The sequence below is a fragment of the Phocoena phocoena genome, chromosome 18, assembly GCF_963924675.1.
Source record: "Phocoena phocoena chromosome 18, mPhoPho1.1, whole genome shotgun sequence".
Classification (NCBI taxonomy): Eukaryota; Metazoa; Chordata; class Mammalia; order Artiodactyla; family Phocoenidae; genus Phocoena; species Phocoena phocoena.
The window spans coordinates 24,348,161-24,366,500 of NC_089236.1; the positions used below are offsets into that span (position 1 = coordinate 24,348,161).

General features: G+C 36.6%; 1 protein-coding gene across 2 annotated transcripts in view; it reads right to left on the reverse strand.

Annotated features, from left to right (window-relative positions):
* Positions 1 to 18,340, reverse strand: part of DGKH (diacylglycerol kinase eta) — a 163,572-nt gene that overhangs the window by 42,482 nt on the left and 102,750 nt on the right. For both annotated transcript variants that reach the window (XM_065895810.1, XM_065895811.1), the window contains 6 exons: positions 17,411 to 17,513; positions 16,131 to 16,290; positions 14,248 to 14,356; positions 13,991 to 14,130; positions 10,473 to 10,557; positions 3,548 to 3,633 (listed from right to left, as the gene is read on the reverse strand). In XM_065895810.1, coding sequence (XP_065751882.1) covers positions 3,548 to 3,633; positions 10,473 to 10,557; positions 13,991 to 14,130; positions 14,248 to 14,356; positions 16,131 to 16,290; positions 17,411 to 17,513 — 683 coding nt within the window. The remainder of the gene's footprint in view (positions 1 to 3,547; positions 3,634 to 10,472; positions 10,558 to 13,990; positions 14,131 to 14,247; positions 14,357 to 16,130; positions 16,291 to 17,410; positions 17,514 to 18,340) is intronic.

An 18,340-nucleotide genomic window follows, 5' to 3' on the forward strand; every position in this document is an offset into this window, starting at 1 on the left:
CTAGTTGAGGCACAAGGGCTCAGTAGTTGCAGTGCATGGGCTTAGTTGCCCCGCAGCATGTGGGATCTTAGTTTCCCGACCAGGGATCAAACCCGTGTCCCCTGTATTGCTAGGTGGATTCTTAACCACTGGACCACCAGTGAAGTCCCTGAGAGTTTTTGTCTACAGAATAAATTGCATTTACTTAATAACTTGTTTTTTATTTTTATTAATAAATCACATCTATAATGACTAATTAGTCCTTCTGAATCTCAGAAGATAACTCATGTTATTACCATTACTGAACTGACAAAATTACAAAGTCAAGGAAATGTTGACTTTATGTTGATGAACTACATTAGTTAACCTACTTATTAGCTATGCTGATGAAATACAGCTTTTCCATCAGCATTTTCAACATTTTAACATGGTTAAAAATAGCTTAAGCTACTGGGAATTACTATTTTATGAAACAAATATAAACATACACAGAGGTTTAGTTAAAACCTTCTGCCTTAATGTATCATTCAACAAGTAAATGGCATTAACAAAAGAAGAGAATTCTTTATTTTATCTAGGTGGTAGTTAAAAGAATGTAGATGTAAATGTGTGTGTGTATTATCTTTTTCTAATCACTAAGCTGTACCTTTATGACTTGAGTACTTTACTGTGTATATGTCGTGCCTCAAATAACACAGTTTTTTAAAAGTAGGGAGAACTATTATAGATTTTCTAAGTCTTAGAGACATAAAACCCAAATGCAATACATGCCCTGTTTGGATTCTGATTTGAACGAATCAATTGTCTAAAAAAAACTTCAAGAAAATTAGGGGAAATGGAATATAGGTTGAGTAATTATTATTAATTTTATTAGATTTTTTAAAAAGATTATTGGATATACATACTGAAGGTGGAATAAAATGATTTCTGGGATTTGCTTAGAGATACTCCAGCAAAAGAAAGTGGGGAGTAGATGACAAAATGTTGATAAATACTGAAGCTGAGTGATGGGTATGGTGGGAAATCATTATACTAGTGTCTCTACTTTTTTGCATATTTGAAAAAAATCCATAACAAAAGTCAAAGTAAAAATATACTATATCACTGGTACAAAGTTATTACATATTGTCCTCTCTTTTCTTTCTTGAACCTCTTTATGGCAAATCCCCCAGAATTTTAATCTGCTGTTGTACAGTTCAGGCATCTGGGCGGGCCTGGGAGCTCAGACAAGTGACAAGAGGGGACCAAGGTTGTAATAGAATCTGCTTAAAGGCAAATGAGGGAGGAATCCAAAGCCAAGCTAAGAGTAGAGCCTAGAAAAGGAGCCAGGCGGAGGTCAAGGAAAAACTGTGAAATGCAGTTGGGTAAAACATGAGGTGAGGATACCATAATTTAATATAGCACTCTGTAGTTTATAAGCTCTAATTTTATTTCATTACTCAAGTTAATTCCCCTAACAGTTCCATGAGGCAGGAAGGACAGGCATTCTTTCCATTCTTACACTTGATAAAACAGGCATAGGTCACAAAGCCAGCAAATGGTTGAATCTCATCTAGGGCCTCAGACTGACATAGTACAGCACTGTGACTTATGCCAGTGGTTTTCAAGCTGTTTTTCAGAAATATTTCAAGGATTTCACGAAGGCTTGATTAAAATTTCATTTAGAAATATAGAATATAATTTTTTAAATGTTCTTAACATTTTAAAATAACTGTTAGGTATACAAGAGAACAATACTATGCTAACTTTTACTTTAGAATTCACTATCTTTTGTGCAAATCTCGTACTATATTTAATGCAGTTTCCAGTTATTCCTGTATTTCATGTTGGTTACATGGTCGTAAGGAAATTGTCTTCAATTAAATAAAAATGGCATCCTTACGACCACGTAACCAACATAAAATACAGAAATAATTGGAAACTGCACAGAACATAAAACTAAAACATCCACCTATAACCTTATTGCTTATTTCTCTGTTAAATAACTAATAATTTAATCCTATCCTATGTATTAATGCCAACAAAATAAAATTTTAGTTTTTTAATATTGGGATTCTGCATAAAATTTTATTTGAAAAAAGACAGTTATAAGTCTATTATCATCTTAAAGAAATAAAAATAAAAAACACATAAAATGTAAAAAAGGCAGTAATCAAACACCCAAAAGCCAATATTAAAGCTTTGCTACCATCTGAACTAAGAAAGGTGGCCAAATAAAATATTTACTTAACTGTATTAAAGAATAATTCTATAACTTGTTATACCTTTAAAAAGTTTCCATTGCAACTTTCAATCTTTTCTGGCCACGTCCTCTAAAATGTCCCATAAAGAGGCACTTGACTCATAGGGCAAGGGTGGCAAATGTAAATGTCTTCCTCATAGAAGTCACTTAAGAAATACCAGAGGAAGTAACTTTGGTATGTGAATTTGGCCCAAGATGAGAAAGACGATAGGGAGTGCTAAGGCCGGGACAAAGTAGAGATTTGTACATTTCACCATAAAGCAATATAACTAATTAAAAAACACCCAATCGAGGCATCAACCAAAAAACCCATCAGCATCACTGCCCATCAAATAAAGCGCATCTGGAGCCCACTAATCTGGGCAACCAGTGTGCTTCCCTTGCCTTTTGCTGTTAACTCTTTTCCTGTTGCTCAGTCCTATCTCCTGTTGCTGAAGGTTATGGCACCAAAAGCAACTGTCACTACATCTGTGCTTTGGTCACAAGCAAATTTGTTTTTCATGATTTATTTTGTCTTTCCTTGACTTCTTTGCAAATTAAGTATGTAACATGTAAAGTTTCTGTATTTTTCCCTCCATCACTTCCCCACTCCCTTTCTTTCCCTTCCCTTTCTCTCCTCTTTCTGTATATCAGTAATATTTCCTTGCTAAGCCTGAATCCTAAAGCATGCTGTTACTTTTGCTCATCAGTTGAAAATTTCAGTGGGTTTCACTCCTTCCTGTAGTTGACTTTCCAGTTCTCATGACAGCAGTATAGGGTGCTTCAAGACTAAATCCTAAATTCCAGCCAGGCCACATTCGGGATAATAAAGTCAAGGAGCTTTGGCTCCATGTATGGAATCAACTTAACTAAAATCTGATAACTTTGAATTCAAATATAATTACATCATTTAAACATACTGAGAAATGTCATTTTGAAAAATCTCATTATTATTTTCCTTTTCCTGGTGTAAACAATCCCTGAATAGTAGTGTTTATGGAAATAATGAATTATAGTGAAATGTGTTTTCCACATCATAATTAATCATAAATGTTTCTTTACACAAGAACTTAGATTAATCAAATTCTAAACATTCACTGTACCTTTTTGACAAAAATGTTTCGAATTAAGCCTCAAAAAAATAGCCTCTAAATAAACTCCACTGCAAATAAGATGCTAAGGTGGTTTTTAAAAAACCAGTGCAAATTTAGTATATCTAGTTCTATAACCTACTTCACAGATATTTTGGGGGACGGAAATCATGAAGAAATGTCATAAGTGGTAGGAAACAGCTTTCCTTTCATTTTCACCATATAACTATATCATGACTTGAACTCCACAACTCACTTGGCAGATGATATGACCACTGCATGTTCATCAGAATTGAGGATTTTTGTAAGATGAGCCGCAACTGAGTCTTCATAAATTGTCATCTGAAAAAATAAAAAACTCACACTGTATTATTGTTTCTGGCATTTGTACAACTCGGTTATTACTGCTTCAAAAACGGGACCATTTTGACTCATCTGACACATGGCGACAGCTGTAATGAAATATAAATGGATTTAATGAAATAAATAATATATATGAAAGAGTCATTATACAAAATAGATAAATATTTCCTTTCTCTGAAAGGCTCTTTGTTTCTGGAATTCTCTAATTCATATTCTTAGAAAAATCCATAAAATCCATTAAAAATTTCACTAATGTCAAATAGCTGAATATATAAAAAAAAAACTCTTACAAGTCAGTACAAAAAAGGCGAGACAACCTAATAAAAATTGGCAAAAGACTAGAAACTAAAGAGGAAGATAGGGCTTCCCTGGTGGCGCAGTGGTTAAGAATCCGTCTGCCAATGCAGGGGACATGGGTTCGAGCCCTGGTCTGGGAATATCTCACATGCTACAGAGCAACTAAGCCTGTGTGCCGCAACTACTGAGCCCACATGTCACAACTACTGAGCCCACATGTCACAACTACTGAAGCCCGCACGCCTAGAGCCCATGCCCTGCAACAGGAGAAGCCAGCGCAATGAGACGCCCGCGCACCACAATAAAGACCCAACGCAGCCAAAAATAAATAAATAAAATTTTAAAAATGAAAAATAAATAAAAAAATAAATAAAGAGGAAGATATACAAGTGGTCCATAAGCAGATGAAAAGGTGATCAATCTCATCAGCCATCAGGGAAATAGAAACTAAAACCACAATGCAACACCCCTGTATATCTGCAGGATAGTTAAAAGGAAAACAACAGCAATGACTGGAAAATGCCATATGCTGGCAAGGTTGTGGAGCAACAGAATTCTTGTACACTGTGGTGGAGGCACAAATTGATACAAACACTCTAGAAAACTGCTGGGTAGTACCTATTAAAGCAGAACGTATGCATAACACTGTAGGATTCAGCCATTCAACTTCTGTTTATACTCAAAAGAAAGGCAGGTGTGCTTTCCCAAAAGACACGTGCTAGAGTGTTCACAGCAGCATCCATTCAATAGTAGAATGGATAAAAAACTGTAGTATATTCGTGCAACAGAATACTACAGGGCAATGAGAATGCATGACGTACCACTATGTCACAATATAGATGGATCTCACAGACATAATATTTAGGGAAAGAATTCAGAAATGAAGGAGTGCACACATACAAAATGATTCTATTTTATAAAGTACAAAAATAGACAAGATTAACCTATGCTGTTAAAAGTTAAGATAGTGGTTACTGGGGTGGGAGGTGGGGTGATGAAAGAAAGGGGGACACGGGGCGGGGGGGGTACCAGTAATGCTGCCTTGTGTCTGGGTGTTGATTACATGGGTTCATTCAGTTTCTGGAAACTTACCAAGCTGTATGTTTATGATATGTGCACTTTTCTGTATGTGTAATTCAATAAAAAGTTTTTAAAATGCTGAATGCATGTCATTCAATCATGTAAATAAGTATTTCTCTCAATGAAATAATCAAAATGCTAAAGGAATCCCATATCCCCTGATCTATTTGACTCAAACTTTAACATTCTGTTGAAAGAACACATCTTCCTAATACGTAAAAATGTGCGCAATATTTAAACAGCCTCATGTTCAGAGCCTTCCACCAAATGTTTGCCTCTACTCTATTCCATGTCACACAGCTCAAAAATGTCCATTATAAACTATCTGCTCTATTCGAGCTGGCCTCCAATGCTCTTCTGACTCAGGTAACCTTTCATTGCTTTTTACCAATCAGCATCAGTTTATTCACACACAAATGAAGATTCAATCACCCGCCCCCCCATAAAGCCTTCCTGACTAGCTTCTTCCCAAAGCACTCTCAGTCCTGCTTTACACCCATTGCCACCAATGGCAATCAGTGTGCTTCTGATTTAAATTTCTATCTTACTGCCTTCAAAGGCAGAGCACATACGGAAAAGAAATTTTACCTGAAAGAAGGGAGGAGAGGGGAGGAACCTTAAAGTTTCACACAATATCGTATTGACTGATAAATCTACTTACTGATCCCTGGTCTAAACATTAAAAACTACATCTTTACAGTTAAGATCAGAAAAATGAAAATGTATCTTCTAAAAAAAGCAAAGGAAGGAAATACTCTTCCAAGAAATTGATTTTATTTCTTTTCCCTACAGGGTAGACTGTCATAGCACATAAGAGGGTCGAGAAAAACCATCAATTCCATTTGAATTTACATGTAAAAAATCCAAGTTTTTGTCCATTAAAAGTAACCAAAGGCATAGAGTACAACCTTTTCCAGAGGAAAAGGATATAATCTCTATATCCAAGGATAAAATTATTATTATTTTTTTAATAAATTTATTTATTTTTGGCCGTGCTGGGTCTTCGTTGCTGCACGCAGGCTTTCGCCAGTTGAGAGCACAAGCTCAGCAGTTGTGGCGCAGGGGCTTAGTTGCTGTGCGGCATGTGGGATCTTCCTGGACCAGGGCTCGAACCCATGTCCCCTGCATTGACAGGCGGATTCTTAACCACTGCGCCACCAGGGAAGCTGGGATAAAATTATTGATGTCACTTATTAAGCTATTATGTAGTCACTTAGCAGCCTTAGGAAGGTAAAGTAATAACAGTTGACGTTTTTTATTGTGTACCAGGCACTGTGATTAAATACTTTGTATGTATTTATTCTATTCATTGTCCTGTTTTACAGCCAAGGCACCTAAGGCTCAGGTGAGTGATTTGCCCAAGAACCACAGCTAATGAAGAGCAGACAAGCTACAAGTAGGGATTCTGGAGCTTATTCCATCACCCCCCCCACACACACACACACACCCTGACCAAGCAAGTCTTGGTCTTTGCCTAATTGTATCTGTCAAATATAAATTTCATAATTGATCAGGTGTATTACTATAAGAGCCTCCTGGTTGGGCTTCCTCTGTCTCTCCTGCCCCTTTTCAAACCAGTCTCCACTTCACAACAGAGTGATTTTTTTTTCTAAAGCACAAATCCGATCATGCCACATCCCAGCTTAACATGTCTAAGTTTTCTAGAGAAAGTCAAAAGTCTTCAGCTAACATGTAAGACTCTCCATGATCTGAACCCTCCTTTCCTCTCCTCTGTCCTGTCTTTTGACGCCCTTCCCCTGCACCACATGCACTAACTCTACAGAATTACTTGTAGTGCCCCAGATGTACCAAGGTCCTTACTATCAAGCCCTGCGTAATGCTCTTTTTCAACTAGCTAATTCTTCTCTTTTTTTGTGCTGAAAACCCAGTTTAGGTACAACCTCCTCTGTAAAGACTTCACTGAACTTACCAGGCTAAGAACCCGCTCTTCTGTGCGATCATTATACCCTGAAAATAACTTAAACACTGCTGGTCATTTCCTTGTCTGGCCCTCCCACTGGACCAGAGATTCCCAAACTTTCTGGGCTCATGCATCCTTAGCGTCTTAGTAATTTCGTCACAGTGCCCCTGGGCCAAAAGAAATACTTAGTAGTAGTTAAGTCCAAACAGCTAATAAGTACTTATGTCCTGACAACTTAATAACTATTTGAAAAAATAATACACATAAATTAAAAGAAAAGAAATACCTTATTTCATTCTTAAATAACTAGTCGTGAGCCTGTGGGCACTGCATACACCTCAAACCTCAGAATCAGATTGACCGTGATACCCTCATTTCCTATTCAACACCCATTTTTGTGTGGAGTTTGCTTTACATCACAGCAGCTACTGAAAATCCAGCTGCACAAAAACATAATGTCATCAAAAGGAATGTAGTGCAACCTAATATTTAAACTGTGTACTACCTCAAGCTAGTAGTTTCTGTGATGTCCAACAGATGTTGAGTATTACAATGTTTTCTTTGAAATTTAAAAGAATCTCATGGTAGCCCTCTGAGTTCACTGAGGTGCCTGGCACACAGCTTGGCAAACACAGCTCTAAGTTGATTGAAACTAGAGGGTAAATCTTTTATTTCCAGTCCCAGGTACCAATAGGCACTTAATATTGTTGAATGAATTAAAGAAAAACTAAAGTTACAACTTCATAGCATGCTATTACCAAGCAGCTAGAAAACAGACAGAATTGAGGGGAAAGAGGTTTTATTACTCAGTACGAGTAAATTTAGAAATAAACTAATCAGAAGATTTTCATTTCCAGAAATTTGAGGCCATTCTCTCCTGTGTTTTCAGGGAGTTGACTGGGGTACAGCAGCTTACACCTTCTCTTTGATTACCTTGGCATTGATAACAAGCATCCGTAGACTTACTAGACTTGTATGATTGGGGAATGATACAGAAGAGACCAAAAACATGACCTCTGCATCAAAAGGCTTTTAATCCAAAAAGAAAGCAGTAGGAATCTGGCTTCCAAGGAATACATAAGGCCAGAGGGCTTTGATGTCAAGATGTCCACTGTTCTAATACAGTTTGGTATTTAGATTAAAAGAAATTTAACAATACGATTTTTTTTTTTAAGCCATGCTGCACAGCCTGTGGGATCTTATTTCCGTGACCAGGGATTGAACCCAGGCCACAGCAGTGAAAGTGCCAAGTCCTAACCACTGTACCTTCAGGGAATTCCCTAACAATACTAATTTTTAATTCACTGTCTACTTTGTGCTAGTCATCGTACCGGATGACAATATAATTAATGGTGAGTGAATAATATACATTGCCTGATCCTTACAGTGTGATAGCAGTAAAATGATGGAAGGTGAAGGGGGCTGTGGAACTACTGAAGAAAGACACAGACGTAAGACTTGGGAGATGAGGGATGACCACTTGGAGTGAGTGGTGGACACCTGGAATGAGTGATACCTAAGCTGAGACTTGAGGTGAGAACAGAGTGAACTAGTATGAGGCCAATGGAGAGATGCATATTCATTCGCCAAGGGGTAGAGGAGAGTAGAACCTGATGGCATGGGGATTTTACATTAAATGTAAACAATACATTTCCTGATAGTGAGCATTAAGCAATAGAATCATTGTTACTGAAGGAAATCATGGAATCACTATTCTTACAATGTTCAAAAAGTACGTAACAAATAGAATTACTTAATTATGGCCATAAGGAATTAATCAATAAAACTGTCATAATTCCTTAAAGCTCTACAATTCTATGGCGCCAGCAGAATGCTAACAGTTAATAAGAAGATCAACCACATTTTGTGGAAAACCGAAAAGAACAGTAATTTCACAATCATGCATAAGGGAATCCAAAATAAATATTTTACTTAAAAAATATAAGCTGGAACATTAGATTGAGCCTACGAAGAAGGAATATTTAGCTCACTTTTATTTCAGTTTTCAAGGCAAAGAAGTCACACAGTGACTGGTCAGAGTGACAAAGAACACTCATTTAACCTGTAATCTTAAGGCACACTATCTCTTTGTTATGAAATACTTTAATAAAAAAGCAAAATACATGAAGTTTCATTCAAAACTCCTTTACACTAAAAAAGAGCTTTCTTCCATGTAGTTACAATTGTACCTCATATTTAGTGACTACATATATGATAAAAGTAAATTGTCTGACTTTATCTTATATGCTAGGATATGGACATCTTGAAGTAAGAAGAGCAAAATAATGCCCCTTTTGTCTCTGGAGAGAAAATTAATAACATTTAAAAAATACTATTAAGAAAAAAGATTGGTTCCTATGAAAACATGTTTATAGTTGAAAAAAATAATAATATAAACAAAAATGCTGCTGGAAAGAAAGTAGTAAATATATTAATCTTTCATAGTAATTACCTCTGGGTGGCAGGACTGTAAATAAAATTTTTACCTTCTTTTTTATATATTTTTGTATTTTCCAAAATTTTTAGAAGCAGGTTTTGCTACTTTTATATCAGGGAAAAAATTTAAATACAGTTAGCTTCTTTAAGGAAAAGCCCATGTTTCTAGTTATCATTCCTTTCCTTAGTTGTGAAACGATCCTAATTTTCTTGATGACAAAACAAAGATTTCAACTGTAAAATAAACAGATGAATTTTCCTAGAGGGAAAAATAAGCTATCATAGATCAAATGGCCTTAGTGAGTCAGAGAATAATCCTTTGAAAATTAGGTTGTTTTAAATCTCCAGTGCTTTGAGGTTTAATCAGAATGCTGAATCTTTAAGAACGTCTAAAAACTGCAGTTATTAATGGTCTGTAGCAGGGATGGAATGAAGTGCACTGTCTTCCTTTGTTTTATCTTGATCCACAGACTTAACCTAGAGGCCTGTCCTGATGCATCCTCAACGCAGCAGGGAAAGCAGGAAGAGAGAAATTCTGATACAATATTCTGGTGACGAGTAAGTATTGATGTGTGTCTGGAGCTGGGCAAACATCTAATATTCAAACAGGTGCTCATGGGTGAAACAGAAGATGAGTGAAAGCTAACAGGAGCCTGGCATCAGCTGGCTTCCCTGGAGCCCCGTTGGTATGAGTAAATAGGCAGGTGGAATATTCAGGGAGAACTATCAGGGTGGGAGCAAGGGAACCTGCGTGCCTGGTGCTTTCCACACACTCATCACCTCCTTTAATCCTCCCAACATTGTGGTCTCCTCAACAGCTGAGGTCCATGAAGATGTGACCCACAAAGGCGAGTGATGTGGCTGAATTCACACGCCCAGGGTGGTTGTCATGGAAGGACACTAACCTAGATGGTAAGGATTCTTTCCTCTGGAGGAGAAGACCAGAAGCAGTCAATGAGACCAAACCCCAAACAAGAAAAATTACCATTAAGTGAACATACTACCGTGTCTTATATGTTTTTTATTGCTCAAGACACTCACCCCCGTTTTCAAATGACAAATAGATAAAGAGTTAAAGTCTTACATAAAATTCTTCAGATGCTTCTGGAGGTTCTGGAAGTAGAGAAGCCTTTGCTGGCAATTTGAGTTCATAGGTCATTATACTCCACCTGAAGGGAGAAAAATCTTTGGTCTAAAATTCCTTTAAAATTTAATAAACTGACGTTGTTCTTACCTCACATACACACAGACGCACATATATTCATGAACTATGGTTTGCTGTGTCTAAAATAACCAAATATGGGAAGAGATGGACTTTTGGTAATCTCATAAAATGCTGAATTCATAATTTATGATTTCCGTATCTTACCAATTCTCTGATTGGTGACTTCCAAACATTTGAAGGCTATGGCCCACAGTAAGAAATGCAGATATGTAACAAGACCTCTCCTCTTCACTAGGTGCAAAGCATTCTGACTTTTCTATTCCTTTCTGTTTCACTTTTAAAATAATGCTCACTGCAATTTCTAACTAGATTATATAAGTTGCTAATGGGTCACAGCCCCAAATTCTAAAACATGTCCTAGATTAAACAAAGGCGTAGTACCTACGAAAAATAAATCATTCTGCACGTAACAATCTGTCTTGCCAAGTCGGCTTATACAGACATGAAATGAAAACTATGAAAATTAGATAAATAGTCCTTCTTACATGAAGAAAGTAAGCATGGGATTGAGAGGAAAAAATTGATAGAAATAATACTTAATTGAGGCAACTTTATTTCAATTAGCTGTAAATATTAATTTCAAACCAAACATTGAATCATTTGGTGTTAGAGAAAAGCAATCAACTCCAGATAAATCCAGTCTTCTATCTAAAATAATTTCAAATTTTGGGAAGAACAATTGGGTAGGGACATTATTGTTGTCAGTAACAGGATGTGAAATAAAAGGTCTTTCAAAGACGCAAAGCATAATAAGAGCAGTACTGTAACACATGGATTTTAAGAAAAGCATATCACAGTGGATGCCAGTGATAGAACCTAGAGGAAAATCCCAAGATTAGCATCAGTATGTAAAGACAGCCGGGTGTATCATTCAGACTAATAAGTCTTTGCATAAAAATTCAAATTCTGAGAGAATTCCCCAAAAGACACAGGTTATATGTTAGGATGTATAAGTGAAATAGATGTGTATAGCTACTATTCAACTCTTGACATGAATGTACTATAAATACACATTTGAGCACAAAAAGTCATCCATTCTTTCATTCATCCACGCAACAGGTATGTACTGAACGTCTCAAAGTGACAGTATTCCAGGGTCTGGAAATACAAAATTGAATAAGACTTCTCTAAGAAAGCTTGTATTCTAGTGCAGAAACAGACGTAATACAAGCAACAAATAAAATAATTAAACTTTGTAAACTTCCAAATAGGGGAAATCACAATTGGAAACATGAAAGTCCAGTTCCGTATATCTGGCGATACTTCTCTGGTCAAAGGATGGTTAAAGAATTGGGAAAGAAATCCACCCAAATGTCCTTGCACCTTCCATGCTATACCTCCTCCCTTTATAGGCAATGATTGGAGCTGATGAAACAGGAGAAAGTGGCAGCACAAGTCAGGAAGGGATGCTCATTGGTACCAGCTAAGCAGAGTTGAAAGCAGAAGTTACGGACCCATTTGGTGAGTATGTGCATTAAACAGAGAGTGCAGTGTTGAAAGCCCCTGGGAAGTAGAGTCTGGATTTCATTGCAGACAGCCAGTTCAACCACTTATTAGCTATGTGACACTGCTAATATAAAAACCTCCTGAGCCTTTTTACCTGTAAGATGGAGATGATAATGACATTAGCCATTTCTAAATGTACAGTGAGGATTAAAGGAGATGATACTCTATCAAGTAAAGTAACTAGAAGTGCCAGGCAGACAAAAAATACTATTCATTGTTACTCCACTGTCTCCGTAAGACTCAATTTTCATCTTTGTAAAACAGTCATAATAATGCTTTTCTTAGCCAGTGTTGTTTTGAGGGTCAAATAAATTAATATATATGAAAAAGCATATATGATGTAGAATATTATTAAACATCAATTTTTTCACCTGTTCTTTACAAATGGTATTCTTAATTAGTAAGGAAAACACTGGAACAAAATATTCTTATGTTTCTAAACAACAGTCCTAGCTTTTTAAATCCCCTTTGATTTGTTTCTTCCTGTGGTTTTTTTGTTTTTTGTTTTCTTTTGCAGGTCTGTATTAAGGAATTTTACCAAGGGGGTGTTGTTTCTCTGCTAACCACCTAGAGAAATTAATTTTTATAACTTACAAGGGAAAAGCCACACCCAGAGCAGAGGAAATGCCTCACAGCATTTCCTAGGTTGCGGGGAGAGCGGTATTTAAATTTACAACAAAAAGCCATTTAAAATACCTTGTGGGGTTTGGTTAGCACTGAACTGGGCAGTCATCTGGGAAATCACCTCCAGGCTCTTTAAAGACTGGAGACTGAGTCTACTTTATGCTCCCAAACTACTGGGGGATCCCAGTAGTTTGGGATAAACTGGTTTGGGATAAACACAGACAAATGCTTGCCAGCCCAGCTTTCTTTCTAAATATTCTGTCAGCAAAAGAATCAGCCATTACAACATTACCTTATGTCAGGCAAGGTTACAATTAATTAGGTTATAGCTTATTTTAGAGTAATTACATTTTAGATTGGTGGCTCCCTGATGAGATTTCGTTATTTTCGGGAAGAGTACCACAGATGGCTAATCCTATCAAAGTTGTTTTGATTCATGCTAGCTCAAATTTATAATAAGATTTTGACATTTGTGTCCCACTTATGATGGAGGTTACTGCTTACTGAGCCCTGGTTCAGGGCTCAGTATAATTAAGTATATATAAGTATATAGCCCTCAGTATAAATAAGTATAGCTCAGTATAAATAAGTATATAGCCCTGTATAATTAAGAAGAGATAGTCTAAAAAAATCTAAGGTTTATATGTCTTTCTTAGTTTTAATGAAACCAGAAGATGAAGGGACCATACATATTATACTCATCAAAAGCCCCCTCACTAACTATTTAAGCTTTCTGAGCCAAATAGGAGTTAAAAGTAACTAGTATCATCATAGCCTTCTACATTATCTTTAAAATAATGGATTCAGGGCTTCCCTGGTGGTGCAGTGGTTGAGAGTCCGCCTGCTGATGCAGGGGACACGGGTTCATGCCCCGGTCTGGGAAGATCCCACATGCCGCGGAGCGGCTGGGCCCGTGAGCCATGGCCGCTGAGCCTGCGCGTCCGGAGCCTGTGCTCCGCAATGGGAGAGGCCACAACAGTGAGAGGCCCGTGTACCGCAAAAAAAAAAAAAAAAATAATAATAATAATGGATTCATTAAACCAGTTTCCTCATTTTTTTTTTTTTTTTACAATTCATTCATTCACTCAAAAAAACATATTTATTGAGTATCTATTCTGTGCCAGGCTCTGTTCTAGACCTCAGGGGTGGACCCCCGTCAGGGGTTACCGTCAGTACAATTTTACTTATCAGAAAAAGATATCAGTATGTCACTTTCGGTCTAATTTTAGAAGAGAATTTGTTATTACCTGTCCAACATTTTGGTGCTGGCTCGTTCCAGCTTCTCAAGTATCTGAGGAAGTTGGGTGTCGTCATCGTATGAGCCTCCCCAGCCAAGAACCCGGGCAAGGTCATTTCCTGTACCCAGAGGCAGTACTCCCAGCTGACACTGAAAGACAGCCCCACAGGAGACCTCAGACAAGTTGACACATAGGGACTCTGACATTTCTGTACATCACTGGTCAGCAGGTTAGGATAACTAGCAGTGAAAGGAATGACCACTTACCTGTTTATTCAAGTTGAGCTTATCAATTTCTGACAAAACCCAACCCACACTTCCATCTCCTCCACAAACAAGAATCCGGAAATTGTCAAACTTCTGGAATAATCTTAAACTGAAAGAAAAAAGTATTTTATTTTAGTGTAAGTAAATAAAAATCACGTTCCCCAATTCTTTGTCATTCTGTTAGTTATTGGTATTCATGTTCAGATTAAATATAAGAACCCTTACATATGAATTATACTATAAAAATCAATTTGAGTGCAATGTGTAACTCAAGAAAATGTCTTAATCATAAAGTGGAAAGGAGATTATAAGTAGAAACGGAGATGAAATTAGGAAAAAAGGGGAGTGAGAAATGAGAAAACAAAAAAGAAGCAGAACCCAGGAAAGAGAATGAAAGGTAAGTGATAGGAGACGGTAAGAGTACTGACTTTTCTCTTTACTTCACAAGGATATGTTATTTCCATGAATAGCATATTACAAACTAGGGCACTGATGCTCCTGAGTGGCACAGGGCAGTTCCTCAACAGACCCACCAAACCTTGCCCAATGTACCCCTGCCATACTCCCAGTAGCTGTTTTGCTTCCTCTTTTCCTGTTCTCAGGTCAATCTTTCTACTTCTGTCTTCCTTCATCTCAAATTTTGACACATTTCACCCTGTGAGTGTACCTTTGTACACCTCAAGTATTGTGGAAAATCGAAGAAATATGGAGACAATCTCGAGAAGTTTCACAAAGGGAGTTGCTTAGAATTTTAGAGGATGGGTAGAAAAAATAAATGTCAAAAATAGAAGATATTGGAACCATGGAGGATTATAAAACAGATATGCTAGAAAGGGGGACAAAGCTAACCAGCAATGGGAGAGACAAAGGTGAGGAGAGAGGCTAGATGAGGAAGTGCCAGGACACATGCAGGAGAAAGGAAGGGAGGTACAAGCACATAACGAAAGAGCTGGGTTCAAATGAAGAAGACCAACACTCATGGGACCAGAAGGGCTTGAGACAGCAAGAAAAAGGCAATGGAAACAAGAAGGAAGACCCTGAAAGGACACAGTGAAAAGAGGCACAAAGAGAGTCTGAGGAGAGAAACACAGAAGATAGGAGAGTGCTAAATCACAAAACACAAAGGCCTTCTCAGGAACTGGCATCTAAAATCTTCATTTCTACTTCTGTGTTTATGATTTAAGGTGACAGTGGAACCCAAGAGAAAAGCCGAGTTGGCGTTAAGTAAATTATAAGGAGATCACAGGCTCTTGGGTCAGATGACACAATATTACCTCTTCAACAAAAATCATATATATACACTAAAAACGTATTCAAAGTCCCTCAAGGCATATTTTCCCTCTTGAAAATATATTTAAGCTTTTCCCCCCAGATTTTAGGTTATATGACATTCCAGTTTGAAATGAACATGAACAAAAGCACTCTTTTGTCATGTATGGGAACTGAGTCTGAAATCCTTGAGGGCCTGTCCTTGAGGCCCACAACAGTATCTGTGCTTTGGTTAAATAATTGATTATTTGTATTATGTACAACTCAGTATTACCCTCCCATGCAAATCATTTTCTCAAGTTATTGTTTGTATTTCTATCTTTACACAAGTTGATCTACTTTGTAGAGCTAAGCAAACAGAATTGTCTGATGTAGGATATATTCTAAAACATTTTCTAAACAAACTTTAGAACTTTCAGCACCCAAGGAAGATGTATAAATATCAAAAAGTTTATGTTAAAATTTATAATCAGAACTTTAAAGAAAGGGAGATGTCAGAAGATCAACACAGAGATGTCTAGATGAATCTGCAGTTTTCATCAGCTGAAAAACCAAGTGTATTTCGTGCTCAGTGCTACATATCATTCAAACGAGATTTATCAATAATCAATTACCCTAAATGAGGACCGCCATTCATCAAATCAAACACCTGAGCTGGATTTAGTAACTGTTTAAATCGGCGAAGAAACTTTACTCCCTGATTATCTCCACTCTTAGAATTGACAAAAACCAATAGAGGACTAACACAGAATGAAAATGTTGCTCTACAGAAACCTGTTAAAAAAAAGAAACAAAACACAGCACAAGATCAATACGTACAGCTTTCTCTTTTCAAACTCTTAAAAAAACTTCAGAGGAAAAAAGATAAATTCATAAATAAAGAACCTTGTTTATTACTTTAACAATGTTATCATTTAGCGCCCCCAAAAGGAGATAGGTTTATTATTTACATACTAAGACCATAGAACTTATCTTTTAAAATGTGCACTATAATGAAAAATCATACCAAAGATGGTGAAAGTATTAATCATAGATAAACTGAGATCTACCACCTGCCTTAACAACACCTAATTATTAAGAGAAACCAATCATAGTCTATAAATTCACAATTGTTAAAGGATTCATGTTCATTTTCGGCATTATATTTAACTCCTCCTTGATAAGGCCTTAGAAAATATTTTTAAATTTTATAATAAATATCAGAACTTTGATATATCAGGGTTTGGTTGGGGGGCTGTTAGTAACACAGGTTAACAAATCATTTTCTGCAGCTTATAATATCTATGATATCTACTGGCATCATTTACATAAAAAGTTTGAAAAGCATAAGGCACTTTATCGATGCAAAACATTGATAAGAGTTCATGGTAAAAGCCTTCTGTAATATGGTTTGCTTACAAGGAAGTTATTAGTATGCTATTCCAAAACCAGTGCTGTAAACAGGTTCTTCAGTACGTACAATTAAGTTGTAAAATTCCAGAAAAAGTGAATGAATTTATAGGAGTATAAATTCCTACAATGAAATGGTAAGAAAACACATTTCAATAAGAGCTATGCTAATGGGCAGCTTCAATTACGGAGGGGGAAAAATTGCTTATAAAAAATTAATCTTTTCATATTGCATTTTGTTACAGAATAACAATGTTATTTTATTTGCTGAAATGTAAATCTCATACACTGCAATTTCACCACTGTGTTAATAGTTATGTTTTTACACCTTAATTTTAAAACGTTCTTTTATAAATTAAATGTACTGTTCTGCAATTGAAATTGAATTATTATATAAAAACTAACCAGAAGAACCAATTACAGTTCTATTTATTCTAGGAAAATAGATGTACATATCAACATTTGATATACCAGGAATATACATACTTACACCACTGCTACATACCATCAGAATCGGTGCTGTTCAGTGCAATTGGAGGTATGACAGATACTCTACATTGGCCAAGTGGACATATAGGATGATATAAGTCTTTGCAGGCAGTGTGTACCTAATAACAATGAAATAAACCTTCAGGAATCATAAAAACACACCAATGTTTTATTAAGGCATAAATTATATCTAAGGAACTGGTAAATGAAGATCAAGTGCATCCCAAAATGTTCAGTAATTCATAAATTACTTTAATGGCACAATACTTATACTTCTAAGGAATGGCCTAATCATTTTAGAGATGGGAATCTGATTTGGTCTGTACAGCCTGTCTTCATGATTGCCTCAGGCAAGTAGTATGTAGTCAATAAATGCCTGGTGAAGGGAAGGAGAGTGGAAGAGAAGAGGAAGAAGTGCAGAGGAAGGGAGGAAGGAAGGGAGGGAGGAGGGAAGGAAGAAGGGAAGCGAACCAGTGAGTGTCAATATAATTGTCCATAGGAAATGATAATGACATTTACCTTATAAAATTCTTACAGAATTAAATGAAGATTAATACAATCTGTAATGTGTCTGCTCTTTCTGCAGTGATCTATAACTTTCTATTCACACATCTTTTATAATATTGTCATGTTATTATAGTTATAAGTACATCCGTGCCTATGTTCTCAGCTAGACTTCTGGCTCTGTAAGGAAAAGGAAAAGGTTCTATTATTGCCCCCTCATCTTGGAAGATGATACACATCACAGGCACTCAGCAAGTGTGTTAACTCTGTAGAATAAAAAGTTTCAAGGTCACTCAGGCAGGGCAAACATATCAAGTAGGACCCAGGCAATTTAGAATAATTTATGCACTCAACTAGAGAGCCTTTAAATGTTTTATTAGTAAGAGCAGGCACTTCATAAAGCACTTATTTAATAAGGCTTTATTTTATTAGTCCTTTTAGA